The sequence below is a fragment of the Gorilla gorilla genome, chromosome 23 (genome assembly GCF_029281585.2).
Source record: "Gorilla gorilla gorilla isolate KB3781 chromosome 23, NHGRI_mGorGor1-v2.1_pri, whole genome shotgun sequence".
Classification (NCBI taxonomy): Eukaryota; Metazoa; Chordata; class Mammalia; order Primates; family Hominidae; genus Gorilla; species Gorilla gorilla.
The window spans coordinates 34,334,166-34,349,548 of record NC_086018.1 but is presented as its reverse complement, the minus strand read 5'-3'; the positions used below and the strand labels follow the sequence as shown (position 1 = coordinate 34,349,548).

The following is a 15,383-nucleotide window of genomic DNA, read 5'->3' as shown; positions in this document are numbered from 1 at the left end:
GTTTCCATGAGCCGGGTCCAGAAAGGACCACGAAAAGAAAGAGAAAACTGATTTTGCAAGGCGGGGAGAGGTGGTGGGGGGAGTTCAGGAATTTAGGGGATTATTTTTCTTTTATTTTCAAAAACTTTTATATTATGGGCAGTTTTAAAAAGTTTCATCCGGGCGCAGTGGCTCATGCCTGTAATCCCAGCACTTTGGGAGTCCAAGGCGGGCGGATCACCTGAGGTCAAGAGTTCAAGACCAGCCTGACCTAAAACCCCATCGCTACTAAAAATACAAAAATTAGCCGGCTGTGGTGGCGGGCGCCTGTAGTCCCAGCTACTCGGAAGCCTGAGACAGGAGAATTGCTTGAATCTGGGAGGTGGAGGTTGCAGCGAGCTGAGATCTTGCCATTGCACTCCAGCCTGGGCAACAGAGTGAGTCTCTGTCTCAAAAAAAAAGTTTCAAAGAGGCTGTTTAACAGCCCCAGGACAGAGTAGGAAGGAGTGGCTGCACGCTGGCTGCTGTGTTTGATAGACTACCTCCCGGGTATCCCGCTGTTGTGCCCCTTATTGAATTTTTAGCAGCTCTTTACTATCCCCCATTCATAAATGAGGCATATGGATTATAGATAAGGTGGTTTAACCCACATGCATCCTGGAGAGGTCTGAGTATTAACCTGACTGAACACACTTATACACACACATGAACACACACACACACACACACACGCCCCCAGAGGCACAGGATACAGGTGGAAACAGCAGCTCTGCTGCAGCCCTGTGGCCCCTCATCATTGAATGTGGCTAATCCTGCCCAGGCGGGCGAGGGGGCTTTCATAGAAACTCCACTGTTTATCCTGACCTTTGCGGCTCTCCCTGCTGGTCTAACCCGTGTATTGATCTTGGCGCTGCTGCTAACCCACGTCATTCTAGCAGAGTTGCTGAAACCAAATAGCCCTGTCCTTGGCCAGGCTGAGCAGAGCCCAGCCTTGCTTAATGAAAAGTTCTGGGAGGGAGGTGCCCAGGCAAGCAGGGGCTCTGACCTTCGGCTGGAGCCTTGGTCCTTGGAGGCGGGGGGTGTCCCTGGTGGGATGCATTCTCTCTTCCTCTTGCAAGAACTGTGGCTTGGTGGCCAGGCCTCTGCTAGTCTTCAAGTGGACACCACTGGCCTGTGACTGTCCCCTGCCCTCCCACCAAAGCCTGAAAGTCGGGCAGGGTGAGGTTCTGAGGGCAGTTGGTTGGGTGGAATTCCTCCCCGCCAGCTGGTGTGATGTTTGTGACCCTCCAGAGTGGATTTCCAGGGCAGTCTGAGTGCCTGGGCCCTGCACCCTGAGGGTGGCCGTGGGCTGCCGAGAAGCCAGGCTACCAGATGGGTTCTTTGCTGTTAGGGTTGGCATTGCTGGGGCGAAGCAGCGTTTGAGGACAGTCAGAGCTCATTCTGCCATTGCTGATGGGCTGCAAGCTTGCGCCGACAGTAGCGGGCCGAGGGAGTAAATCTTGAGTTCTAACGTGCCTGCTTTTTGACGGGCCATGTGGTCCACACTGGGAAGGCTCACTCAGCCTTCCTGCCTACCCGATTACATCCGGCAAATATTTGTTGAACGCTCTGGAATGCATTCCTCTCCACTCCCCACATCATACTCAGCTTGTGGGGACAGTTAGGGCCCAGCTCCAGTGCCGGCCTGGCTTCCGAGGGACCCCAGGCACAATTGTTCTGGGAGTAGGCCAGACACAGGAGCCAGGCGTCCCTGGGTTAGCGTCCCACTCCATGCCTGGGCTGGGCAACTCTGGGCAAGTGACTTGCCCTTTCTGAGTCTGTTTCCTAGTTTATGAATTGGGGATGATGAGACAGCTCTTTCCCACGATGGTTGCCAGTTAGGTGAGGTGGTGAATAAACTGAGCTTGGTGCTGGGAGGTACTTAGTAACCGTCCCCTGCCCCTTCTGCTCTCGGTAGGAGTCTCGTGAGGGGCACCGATGTCCTCAGATGCCTTCATTGGCGGGGTCAGCAGCACACTTAGGGTTTGGGGGCATGGGGTTCAAGTGAGTCTCTCTGCTATTCATGGAGTTATCCTTCGTGGGTTTGAGGTCTATGAAAAGGCTGAGAACCCGCAGCCTGAGACCTGTGTTCTGTGATTGCTGCAAGGTCTTCAGCAGGGCAGGGGTGCGATGGGGAGACTTTGGGGAGCCTGGGTGCTGGGACGCTAGGGGTGCCTGTTGACTGGTTAGTGGTTAGACACATGGTAGGGAGAAAGAACAACTAGGATTTACCTGGCAGGGAGAAACCTTGGATTTGCGTGAATGGACTGGCCAGGGTGGAAGTGCAGACAGCTGAAAATAAGCTGGTGGTGCCCTGGGGGCTGCTCCTGGTATAGACCCTAGACCTCCGACCCGCAGCAAAGACGAGGGGTGGCCAGGCAGTTCACAGCCACCGTTCCTGTCTTGTTTGCTCTGACTCATTCTGAGCCCGGCCTGCTCTCAGGGTGGTCCTTGCAGAGTGGATGTGCCCCCTGGCCCCCACAAGGGTCTGTGGGGTTTGCCTGTGTTGGGAAATGTCAATAGAGCCACCGGCCGGGGAAGCTGGTGACACTGCCAAGCTCTGTTCCTGGGACTTGTGTCCCTCCTGGCAAAACGGAGCCAGCAAAAAGGTTTTTTCCTGGAAAACCGCCCCTTCTGGAGTGAGTCCAGGGGAGCCCCTTGGCCTTGACTGAAAACCACTAATGAGCCCAGATGAAAAGTTCTGGTCAGCCTAGATTTTTCCCTTTGTTCTTTCCCTCCCATGCCCCCAGCCTCCTTGGGATCCAAGTCCCTCTTGGAATCTGGAAGCACAAAAGCCCATGGTGTTGCGTGTTTGGATCTGGGGACTTCCTGGATTGCAGGGGCCTGAGGGGAGGGGGCTTGATCTCATAGAGGGAAAAAAAACCTTCCTGATCTTCCTTGATTTCCCAGCGGGAGCTGGGCAGTGAGCTTCTGGGCTGCCTCCTCTGGTGGCCACAAGCTGAAGTCTGTTTTACACTAGGGTAGTCACCTCAGGTGATCCCAGCCTGCGCCTCTGAGCAGGAATAACGATGGTGTTAGTCATGGAAAGGCCACAGGACTGGATGACTATGGAGAAGCCCCTTACATCCAGGGAGCTTGTTTCCTCATCTGTAAATTGGTGGTAATAATATATACCTTACCTGGTTTACAGAGTTATTACGACAAAGACCTTTCGAGATAGCGAAATATGTGTGAAAGCATTTCATAAACTATAAAACCATACAGATATATAAGGCATTGTTATTTTATGTCTTTTTTTTGAGATGGAGTTTTGCTCTTATTGCCCAGGCTGGAGTGCCATGGCACAATCTCGGCTCACCACAACCCCCGCCTCCTGGGTTCAAGTGATTCTCCTGCCTCAGCCTCCTGAGCAGCTAGGATTACAGGCATGCACCACCACGCCCTGCTAATTTTGTATTTTTAGTAGAGACGGGGTTTCTCCATGTTGGTCAGGCTGGTCTCAAACTCCCAACCTCAGGTGATCCGCCTGCCTCGGCCTCCCAAAGTGCTAGGATTACAGGCCTGAGCCAGCATCCCCAGCCTATTTTATATCTTCATTTTGCAAATGAGTTTTGAAAAAAGCAAACACACATGAACTTAAGTTCTCTTGGCTCGTGAATTGTGAGGGTCGCTTTTGACCTTAGTGTCCCCAAGGGGAAGCACTCTTAGCATTCTCCATGTTTCTTGGAACCTGGCATCTTTTCTCTGTGCTTTTTTTGGGCTGTATTATCAAGATGGAATTAAAATCTGGTGGCAACATGTATTGATGTTTTATTTTCTTCTCTTGTCTTAGTTGACTTCATGAACTAATAACAAGTTTTTTAAACTGGAAACTTCCACTATATGTGGGGTTGTAGTCAGTTGCATTTTTTGGCTGATTAGAAACCTGTTTTTGTTGGAAATCCTCCCAAACTGTGTGGCTACTTTGCTACCTTTGTATCTGTAGCATGGTGACTTGAATTGCATCTGTCTTTGAGACTCTTGTTATGTTCATTTGGCACAATAGTTTTCTTGATTGTGGATTGACCCTAGGGCGATACACCTTACCATTAGTTGCTAACAAAATCCCTGCTATCAGCTTGTTTTTCTGTTGCCCAGGCTGGAGTGCAGTGGTGTGAGCTGGCTTACTACAACCTCCGCCTCCTGGGTTCAAGCGATTCTGCTGCCTCAGCCTCCCGAGTAGCTAGGATGACAGGTGTGCACCACCACGCCTGGTTAATTTTTGTATTTTTAGTAGAGATGGGTTTTCACCAGGTTGGCCAGGCTGGTCTTGAACTCCTGACCTCAGGTGATATGCCTACCTTGGCCTCCCAAAGTGCTGGGATTACAGGCATGAGCCATTGTCCTGGGCCCAACTTATTTTTTCAGTGATGCACATCTTTATCCCAAAAGTGTGGAGCAAGAAAGTTGTGCAGCCTGGTTATATAGAGTTTTACTGTGTCTTAATCCTATACAGTTTGCAAAGAGAGGAGGTGTGAGCATGAGTGATCTTGTGTGGCTGACGTAGTTGTATGTAATGTATTGTCTTTTTCCTCCCCCCTTAGGTCCTGGCTATAAGTCACCATGGCACAGCAAGCTGCCGATAAGTATCTCTATGTGGATAAAAACTTCATCAACAACCCGCTGGCCCAGGCCGACTGGGCTGCCAAGAAGCTGGTATGGGTGCCTTCCGACAAGAGTGGCTTTGAGCCAGCCAGCCTCAAGGAGGAGGTGGGCGAAGAGGCCATCGTGGAGCTGGTGGAGAATGGGAAGAAGGTGAAGGTGAACAAGGATGACATCCAGAAGATGAACCCGCCCAAGTTCTCCAAGGTGGAGGACATGGCAGAGCTCACGTGCCTCAACGAAGCCTCGGTGCTGCACAACCTCAAGGAGCGCTACTACTCAGGGCTCATCTACGTAAGTGGCTGCCGCGGCACCCCGCAGGGTGGGTCTGAGGGCCCCGAGGTGGGGGCGGGCTGGGGCCGGGTCTTCCCATCACCCTCACGTGCCTGGGCCCTGGCTCTCTGGTTGAGAAGGGGGCTTGAAGGAGTGCTGGGGTGACATACTTGAACTTTGACATCTGAACATCCTAGTGGGATGTTCTTATAGCATTATTCTTTACCCTTTGCAGCCAAAAACAAAACAGGAAGCCTGTTTTAGAACATACGTAGGGAGAAGAATATGGCCCTGTCTGAGGGATGCCCACCCACTGGCCTTCGTCCTCAAGTTTTGGTGGAAATATGAAGGTTCAGGTCAATGTTGTAGATTCCTTCTTTTTAAATTTAATTTAATTTTTTTTTTTTTTTTTGAGACAGAGTCTTGCTCTGTTGCCCACGCTGGAGTGCAATGGTGTGATCTTGGCTCACTGTAACCTCTGTCTCCTGGGTTCAAGCGATTTTCCTTCCTGAGCCTCCTGAGTAGCTGGGATTATAGGCACCTGCCATAATGCCTGGCTGATTTTTGTATTTTTAGTAGAGACGGGGTTTCACCATGTTGGAGAGGCTGGTCTTGAATGCCTGACCTCAGGTAATCCACCCGCCTCGGCCTCCCAAAGTGCTGGCATTACAGGCGCGAGCCACCGCACCTGGCCTGTTTCTTTGAATTTTGATTATTTTTAATAATATCTTTAAAAAATCTTCTTTTTTAACATTTTATTTTTTAAATATCTTAAAAAATTTTTTTAAATAAAATATCTTAATTATTTAAAATATTTTAAAAAATATCTTTTAAAATAAAATATTTTAAATATTTTATTTATTTATTATTTATTATATTATTAAAATAATGAAATATTTTAAAAGATATTTTAAAAAATATCTTTATCTCTTGATTTCTTTCCAATAAGCTTTTTGCATTTTAAAAATGTAGTAGATTCCTTCTAAAGTAGGGAGTGCCAGTTCCTGGTTTCCTGCTTTGTTCCTCTTGCATCACTGGATCTCCTCTCCCTTCACCATTTGCCCCAAGCCCATTTTTGGTATCTCTGCCATCTTACTATTTTTTTTTTTTTTTTTGAGACAGGGTCTTTTTTAATTGGCCAGTCTGGTCTCGAACTCCTGACCTCGTGATCTGCCCACCTCAGCCTCCCAAAGTAGCTCTGTTGCCCAGACTGGAGGGCAGTGGCATGATCACAGCTCACTGCAGCCTCAAACTCTTAGGCTTAAGCGGTCCTCCCACCTTAGCCTCTCTGGTGGCTGGGACTACAGGCCTGTGCCACCACGCCTGGCTAATTTTTAATATTTTTATTAGAGACAGGGTCTCGTTATGTTGCCTAGGGCTGGTCTCGAACTCCTGAGCGCAAGTGATTCTTCTGCTTGGACCTCCCAAAGTGCTGGGATTACAGGTGTGAGCCACTGTGCCCAGCCCATCTTGTTCTTTACGGATGCTTGTTGGTGTGGGTTACTTCCCTAGGGAGTGTGCTTTGAGCAGAGGTGAGCCACCAAGAGTAAGACTTGCTCTGGGACTCTGTCCAGCACTTTAGTGCTGGTCCCTTGCCAGGCTTGACCAAGGGGAAGTGTATTGAGAGTCCAGAGAGCAGCATGTGCAAAGGGCCAGCACATGCAGCAGATCAGGGGCGTCATTTTCTTTCTTCTGGCAAGAAAGAAAATGCAGAAACGCAGTCCATCACCAAGTTAGGAGACAGGGAGATGAGTATTTATGCATCCCAGAGGCAACGGGCTCTGGGGTCACAAAGTCCTGTCCAATATCAACCCCAAATTCCTCTGTTCAACTCAAAGATATTTCCTTCTGGTTTTGTCCCCAGTGGGAAAGAAATATCTGCTTGTTATTATTCCTAAAATAGCTCTTTATTTCTTTATGTTGCTCTAGCCACCTTGAACTTTGGGCTGAATAAAACAGTCCTCAAAATGTTTTTGACCTAGTGGAAAAAAGCCATGAAGAGGTTATTATAGGCTGGGCATGGTGGTGCATGCCTGCAATCCCAGGACCTTGGGAGGCCAAGATGAGAGGATGGCTTGAGCTCAGGAGTTTGATACCAATCTGGGCAACATGGTGAAACCCCATCTCTACAAAAAAATAAAAAAGTTAGATGGGCATAGTGTGGCGTGCCTATAGTCCCAGCTATTTCTTAGAGGCTGAGGTGGGAGGATCACTTGAGCCCAGGGGGTCAAGGGTGCAGTCAGCCGAGATTGCACCACTGCACTCCAGCCTGGACGACAGAGTGAGACCCTGTCTCAAATAAAAAAAAGAAAAAAGATTATTATGGCCTTCCCACTTTACAGATGGGAAGACCAACTTTCAGACTGAGGGATTTTGCTCATGGTCACATATGTAATAAAAGCAGGTGGTGGCAGGCTCATTCTGTTACAGAGACAGCAGCTCTCAAAGGGTCAGCCGTTTAATTTTCTTTGTGACTTCAGACAGACTTAAGCACATTTCTGCGAGGTAGACTCATGCTTCTGAGTGCCCTGCAATGTGCTAAAGCCTTCAATGGGAGCCATGGGCCATTGTATTTGCCCGGAACTCCTGACTAGGACTGCATTTCCTTGTTGATTGCTAAATCAGTCTGTGACAACGAGGTCTTTGTTTTCTGCCATCGATGCTCACCCTTTGGGGATGAACCTGGCTCATCAAAGACCTATCAACAAGTAGATATGTGGAACAGTCTCCTTTACAACCCAGCCTTCTTTTTTTTTTTTTTTTTTTTTTTGAGACGGAGTCTCACTTTGTCGCCCAGGCTGGAGTGCAGTGGTGTGGTGCCATCTTGGCTCATTGCAACCTCTGCCTCCTGGGTTCAAGCGATTCTCCTGCCTCAGCCTCCTGAGTAGCTGCAACTACAGGTGCCCACCAGCATGCCCGGCTAATTTTTGTATTTTTAGTAAAGACGGGGTTTCCCCATATTGGCCAGGCTGGTCTCGAACTCCTGACCTCATGATCCGCCCACCTCGTCCTCCCAAAGTGCTGGGATTACAGGCATGAGCCACCGCGCCCGGCCCCAGCCGGGCCACGTAACATGGCAGGTGGGAAGAATTGAGGCCCAGACATAGCAAGGAACTTAAGCAGGGTCACACAGCCAGGTGTTGGCCAGGCTGAGGCTGGAACTTGGGTTCCTGATTTTCAGACCTATTGTGTCTCATCTGTTGCTTGATAAGATTATCATGTGGACCAAATTAAAGGCCCCTGTCCCTAAGGAGTATTAACCACTGAAATTCAGAATTAGTGACTTGCAAATAAATGAATGGCAGACTGTGCTTTAAGGAAGCACAGTGTGTCTGTGGGGGTGACATGGGAGCTGCAGCCTCATTGTCTGGGATTGGGAGGCGCTCCTCTTGGCAGGCTTTATAGCTTATGTCACACCCACTCTGCTGTGCCACTAAGCTGAGATGGCCTCTGCTCAGTAAAGCAGAGCCCTTAAGTGCTATAGTTGGAGCCTCGAGGACCTGGTTCAAATCCCAGCTCTGCCCCTTACTGGCCATGAGACATGGCTATGTGGAGTCTCACTTCCTCATCTGCGAGGATTCCATGGGAACATTTTTTTTTTTTTTTGAGACGGAGTCTTGTCCTGTCGCCCAGGCTGGAGTACAGTGGCATGATCTCGGCTCACTGCAACCTCTGCCTCCTGGATTCACGCCATTCTCCTGCCTCAGCCTCCCGAGTAGCTGGGACTACAGGCACCCACTACCACACCCGGCTAATTTTTTGTATTTTTAGTGGAGACGGGGTTTCACCGTGTTAGCCAGGATGGCCTCGATCTCCTGACCTTGTGATCCTACCGCCTCGGCCTCCCAAAGTGCTGGGATTACAGGCGTGAGCCACCACACCCGGCATCCATGGGAACTTTCTAAAGTACCCAGCCAGCACCTGGCTCAGGGCAAGGCCTGGGGGCCTGGACTCAGGCTGCTGATGTGTGTTACAAGTGAAAGTAACTCCTGTTTCTCTGCTTGGCTCTTTATTGGTGCCTTTTTAACTTGAGTCTCTTTTGGGATCTGCTGGATATAAATTGAAACAAGTGGAGCACCTGAGCCTGCCTGAGCTTGCACAGGGCCTCTCCCTCCCACGAAAGGGAACAGTCATTATTCAGATACACTCAGTGTTAGTGGCTGCGTCTTTCCATTGCAAGCCACACGCGGAGGTTTTACTGTGGGTGGGCGTGGTGGGTAGTGCCCACACCTTTTCTCTAGAACTCTTTGGCTGGAGGCATTAACTCTCATTTTTGCTTCCTTGCTGTCACCTCTGGTGTGCAGTTCCTCCTGCCTCTCACCAGCCTTCTTCTAAGCATCATCACTAAGAGGCCCATTGATGGCCTCTGCAGTCATTCTAGTGGAGACCCCAGCAGGTGCAGAGTTATTAGCATGTCAGCGCCCCTGGGCGGGGCCGCCTGGGCGGGGAGGTGCTGCCTCATTCATGGTCTATCTCTCCATCAAGCTTCCAAATCATGACCTCAGGAGCCTTCGTGCAGCCTGTTTGCCCAGCATTGTGGGCGGCGTGGCTAATTCTGAGCCACAGCTGCTCTGTCTTTTTCTTCGGGGGGTGAGGCCCTGGGATGGGGGCGGATGGGCACAAAGAGCCTCTGTGGCCTGTGAATGGAGCAGCGCCGTGTTGTGGCCGCGCCGCGTGGGAGCGAAGCCGCTTGCTCGATGTCTTGCCTCCACGAGCATCCAGTGAATCTCCTTCCTCCCACCTGAGCCTCAGTGCTCATTCCGCAGGGCTTAGCTCCGTCATCACTGCTTTGACGGGATTAGCCCAGAGAACTTTGAGCTCCCGTAGACCACTCCACAGGACCATCTGCCCACCCAGCTGTCAGAAAGACTTGTCCTAATGACCCGTGGTCCCCTTCTGCTGTCAGCACCAGCTGTTTCCAAACATCTGGCTCCATGGCACTCCCTTAGTGTGCGACCACGTGTCCTTGGTTTTCCTGGGCTGGATTTCCTAGAGTGTGGGTTTTCTCAAAGTCCAGGAACAAAGCTTGATTGTTTCTGAGCTCCTGGGGTGACCTTGCTGCTCCCTGGCCTTCTCTCTTGTCCCCACTCAACATTCACGCAGAGGAAAAACCAGAACAGGCTCCCGTGTCTCTTCCTCCTGAAATGCCTGGGCCCGCAGGTTGCCAATACCGTGTTTACACTTCTTCAGAGCTTTCCTGGTCTCTTGTGAAAAGAGTAGTTGGAGGGAAAACAAGTGACTAATTATCCCAGGAAGAAAGGAAATCAAGGGCCCTGCATCTCCTTTTCCAAGCAGCCAAACACGCTTGTCCATTTCTAAGCTCAGCTGCTCTTTTTTTTTTTTTTTAAGAGCAGGGTCTCCCTCTGTCACCCAGGCTGGAGCACAGTGTTGCCATCATGGCTTACTGCAACCTCGAACTCCTGGCCTCAAGTGATCCTCCTATCTCAGTCTCTTGAGTAGCTGGGACTACAGGTGCATGCCACCACACGCAGCTCATTTTTATTTTAATTTTTTAATTTTTTGTAGTGATGGAAACTTGCTTTTTTGCCCAGGCTGGTCTCGAACTCCTGGCCTCAAGTGATCCTCTCACCCTGGCCTCCCCAAGTGCTAGAATTCCAGTGTGAGCCCCTGTGTGTGGCCTCAGCTGTTTTGAATGCATACCATTGTGTGGTTGTTGGGGCCCTCTGGGTTCTGCCTTTAGTCTAATTGCTGCTTGGAAATTCCCTGTGCCATAGCCTTTGGCCAGTGCCTGAGAAGAGCCTTCTCTTCATGACTGGTTCCTATGTGGACCCTGTCTTTGGGTTCAGCCACAAGATCCATCCCCAGTTTTGGAGCGACTGGAGAGGGCACAGGTGGAGGGGGCTGGGTTGACTCTGTAGTGCATGCAGTCCCTCAGATGGTGGCTGCTTCATGAACAATGAAGGTGCAGGCCACTTGTGATGAAGAAAACAAAAGGTTGGAAGGAGCTCGGAGAACTGGCCTCCGTGACCAAGGAGGTTGGCATTGGAGACCCGAGTCTGCTCCCAGCTCTGCCCGATGCCTTGTGACCTTCCATCATCACTTCACAGAGGCAGGGCCGTAGGTGATGTGGTGCGTGGAGTCCCGGCTTCACTTCACCAGGCCCCTCAGGCCCATTTTCTTAGGAAGAGGGTACTTGGGTCACTCCAGTTGCTTAAAGAGGGTTGCGTTCCCCAACTGAACATCTGCCACCCTGGATGGTCTTGGGAGTCTTGCGCAGCTTTTAGGAATCTTTTTTTTTTTTTTTTTTTTTTTGGTGGGGGAAAGGGATCTTGGGAGAAAAAGTAACAGGAAACTTATTAGAAAAAGAATTAGTAGTCACAAGGTAAAGTATATTTCCCTGAAGACATGGAGGTAGTCACAAGGTAAGGTGTATTTACCTGAAGATGAGGAAGGACAGATGTGTGTAAACTGTTGCTGTTGGAAATGGTTCTCCTCGCCTACCCAGAGCTACTCTCCAAGGCTATGCTGTGTGCTGTGCTATGTGCTTCATTTAATCCTCATAACCACCCAATGAGGTCTAGAGCTCTGCCTGTCCCCGTTTTTCACATCGAGAAATGGAGGCGGAGAGAGGTTAAGAACCTTACCCTTGCTGAGATTTGAACTCAGGACATGTGACTCTGGGGGTCTTATTTGAATTTGATCAAGTCACACTTGGAGTATTGGGTATATTTTAGGTACCTCACATTAAGGATGTTGATTAATTGGGTTCCCCTCCAGAGAGGAAGTCTTGGAGAAAGCTCACAGGGGACGTGAAATAGTCTTAAAGTGTTTGAGGGATTTGCATGTGAATGTCTCTAGAAGATTCCAGAGAAAGAGGTGTCTGTCAGGGACCCACTATCCCACAAAAGATCTAATTGGTTTAGGACACAGTGTGTTTTTCCAGTGCTAGAAAGGTGTAAGCTTCACTATCTCTCAGCGTCCTTCAGTGTGGAATGATTTGTGTTTCTACAGTTTGCTGCGCTGCAGCTGAGCCCTTTTCTGTTTGTGCCTCTCTCACGATGACAAAGACATCTCTCATTGTCCTCGGATCTGAGTTTTGTAACTGGACTTCTGCTGTCTGCTTGGCCGCGGACCTTGCCTGGTGGATATGCACACTCACTGATCTATGAGGCTGGAGCACTCCTGCAGTGGAGAGGGACGATCTTCACTTACAGGGCAGAAGGAGGATGCCAGTGCTTCACACCTGCAGCAGGGCTGCGGGAGCTGGGCCACTGGGAGCAAGGGCCATCAGGGAGTGCCTTCACATCAGGCTGACTCAGGGGTCCTTTGAAGCCGCAGATATTTTGCTGCAAAGTTTGTACACTACTGAAGTCAAACTTCCTAACCTGTTCCTATCTGCCGCTCTTTTCTTTAGACCTATTCAGGCCTGTTCTGTGTGGTCATCAATCCTTACAAGAACCTGCCTATCTACTCTGAAGAGATTGTGGAAATGTACAAGGGCAAGAAGAGGCACGAGATGCCCCCTCACATCTATGCCATCACAGACACCGCCTACAGGAGTATGATGCAAGGTGGGTGACGTAGTGTGTGTCCACCTGGGGCTGAATCTTCACCTGAGGCCTCATCGACACCTTTTGCAGGTGCTAAGTCACATTTGGTGCCACATTGATCTAGTGGCTGGTGATGGGCAGTGCATCATGGAGGTCTGTAGACCTCTGTATGAAAGCCAGGGCCAATGGCTATCCAGAGGACATGTTTATATGTTGATAGAATGTTCTAGAAGCTTTAAAATATACATTTCCTAATTTTTCTCTCAATTTCTCATACTTTTCAAGAGCTCTTGTGCCTGTCCCCTCTGCTTTCTTTTAGGCCCCTTCTTCTTCCTGTTCTTCCCTCCCCTTTGTGTTTTTCCCTCTTCCTTTCTTGCTCCTTCCCCACAGTCTAGAAACACGTTCGAGTTCTTCCCATCTCTACACAAACAGATGCAGAGCCTCGGGTGGCTTCTGCCCCCCTGTCACTCTGGCTTCTGTGCCCCTTCTGTTCCATCGCAGTGAAGCTTTGTGGAGGAAGTGTCTGTGCTCACTGCCTCTATCCCCACCTCCTGGTCACTCCCCTCGCCCTGGCTGTCTGTCCCCACCCCTTCTCCAGACTGGCCAACAGAGGTCACCTATGTATGACCTGTGTGTTGCTAAGTCCACGGCTCTCAGGAGTTCCTACCTCACCTCTCCCCAGCATCGGACAGTCTCTACCACTCCCTTTCTTTCTTTTTTTTTTTTTTCGAGACGGAATCTCGTTCTGTCACCCAGGCTGGAGTGTGCAGTGGCATGATCTTGGCTCACTGCAACCTCCGCTTCCCAGGCTCAAGCGATTCTCTTGCCTCAGCCCCCCTAGTAGCTGGGATTACAGTCTCGTGCCACCATGCATGGCTAATTTTTGTATTTTTAGTAGAGACGGCGTTTTGCCATGTTGGCCAGGCTGGTCTCGAACTCCTGACCTCAGGTGATCCACCCACCTCGGCCTCCCAAAGTGCTGGGATTACAGGCGTGAGCCACCGTGCCTGGCCAACTTTACTCTTAATAGAGCCCCCTACCCTGTGCTTCCACCAGCTGGTCATCTTTCTGGGATGTAAATGTGATCAAATCACTTGATTTGAAATCTTGACAAATCATAGAAAGGCTCCTCATTCCCCCAGAGCTATTAGGTTTGCTGCAAAAGTAATCGTGGTCTTTGCCATTACTTTTAATGGCAAAGACCGCGATTACATTTGCACTAGCCTAATAACACTGTGACTCTGTGTTAGTGTACAGTGCCCTTCAAAATTGGCCCCTTGCCTACCTTCCCACCTTCCTAGCTATGTGGAACTCCTTACATTTCCCTAATAGCTCTTTCTGCTTCAAAACACCCTACCTGCTCCATCTGCCTGCAATGCCTGGCAAATCCCTATTCTTTTTTTAAAAACATGACTGAAGCATTAGGGCCTCCAAGGAGAATATCTGGGCTAGATTTGCATCAGAGCCCTGGTAGTGCTTTATTTGACTGCAGTGTTTACACGTTTCTTTTTCTCTCCTAGACACAGACAGGGCCCATGTTGCCTTTATATTCTCAGAGCTTAGCCAAGTACCTGGCATATGTAATCCTGACTCAAACCCAATTTTCAGGCAGGGCCGTGTTCTCCTATCTTGTATGGATAGTGGTTTGTTATGTCCCATTACATATGGATCCTTTTTTCTTTAAACTTTGCAGTCTATCTAGACAGTAGTGGTAATGCATCTTGTTGGGTTAACCGCTTTGTCCCTGGTTTAGTGGTTTACGGTGGCAGCTTGCAGCCTGTCCTCCACCACCCACGCTGTGCTGTGAAGGAGGCATTTTACTGTTGAGCTTGATGCATTATGTAGGATGCTCAAGTTTGGCCGAGTCTTTGGCTTATGTTCACGTCTATCAAAATATCTTGAGGAAGTCAGGCCTTCAGTTCTAAAGTAGAATGTCTGTTTCAAAATGCTAACTAGAACAGCCTGGTGGAAAAACATTCTGTGGGATTCCAGAAAGGTCTGATTCTTTGTCTCTAGAGGTTATGAGTCAGTTTGCTCCCAGCTCTCTTAATTGGCCTAGTGCAAAAAGTGTACTCCAGAGTCATCTTGAGATCTGAGCTACTGAGTAAGGGCCTGTTCTCACACTTGGATCCTGGATTGGGATGGTTATCTAGCAACTGGGCATTTTTGCTTTTAGGCAAGACATTAAGACTGAGTAATGTGTACTGATGAGGCAGGAGACAGTCTTCGGATCTGGACTTCAGACTGTCTTCAGTTAACCTGTGGAACTCCTTCTCCAAGAGATTCATTCAATTTTTATTTGTTCAACAACAACAAAAATTTGGTGGTGGCCTGAAAGCTCCATACATTGAAAGTAATTGGGGGACAAAAAAAAGGATGCAGAGAACCAGAGCTTTCCTTTTTCTTGGCCATACCGAATGGCCTTCATAGGAACTTAGGGGCCGCCCTCGTACATCTGTGCAATTCAGGGTCTCTTCATGATTTATCAAGATTCTGAATCAAGTGGTTTGATCAGATTTGCAAATTATGAGGGCAGGTAGGTGGGCGATTTCTTTTTTTTTTTTTTTTTGAGATGGAGTCTCACTCTGTCACCCAGGCTGGAGTGCAGTGGCACGATCTCGGCTCATTGCGGGCTCCGCCTCCTGGGTTCAAGCAATTCTCCTGCCTCAGCCTCCTGAGTAGCTGGGATTACAGGTGCATGCTACCACGCCTGGCTAATTTTTTTGTATTTTTAGTAGAGACGGGGTTTCACAATGTTGGTCAGGCTGGTCTTGAACTCCTAACCTCATGATCCACCCGCCTCGGCCTCCCAAAGTGCTGGGATTATAGGCGTGAGCCACCGCGCCCAGCCAGGTGGGCTATTTCATCTTTTGGAGACCAGGGATAGGAAATACGTTTGTGAGCACGGGAAACTTGTATTGTTGATGCCTCCTTTAAAGCAGTCCGTGCAGGAATTGGGTCCATGTGTTTTCTCACCCT

General features: G+C 49.4%; 1 protein-coding gene across 2 annotated transcripts in view; it reads left to right on the top strand.

Moving 5' to 3' along the window:
* Positions 1-15,383, top strand: part of MYH9 (myosin heavy chain 9) — a 105,128-nt gene that overhangs the window by 34,166 nt on the left and 55,579 nt on the right. For both annotated transcript variants that reach the window (XM_031005427.3, XM_063704929.1), the window contains exons 2-3: positions 4,563-4,914; positions 12,269-12,425. In XM_031005427.3, the coding sequence (XP_030861287.1) occupies positions 4,582-4,914; positions 12,269-12,425 (490 nt within the window). In that variant the 5' untranslated portion in view covers positions 4,563-4,581. The remainder of the gene's footprint in view (positions 1-4,562; positions 4,915-12,268; positions 12,426-15,383) is intronic.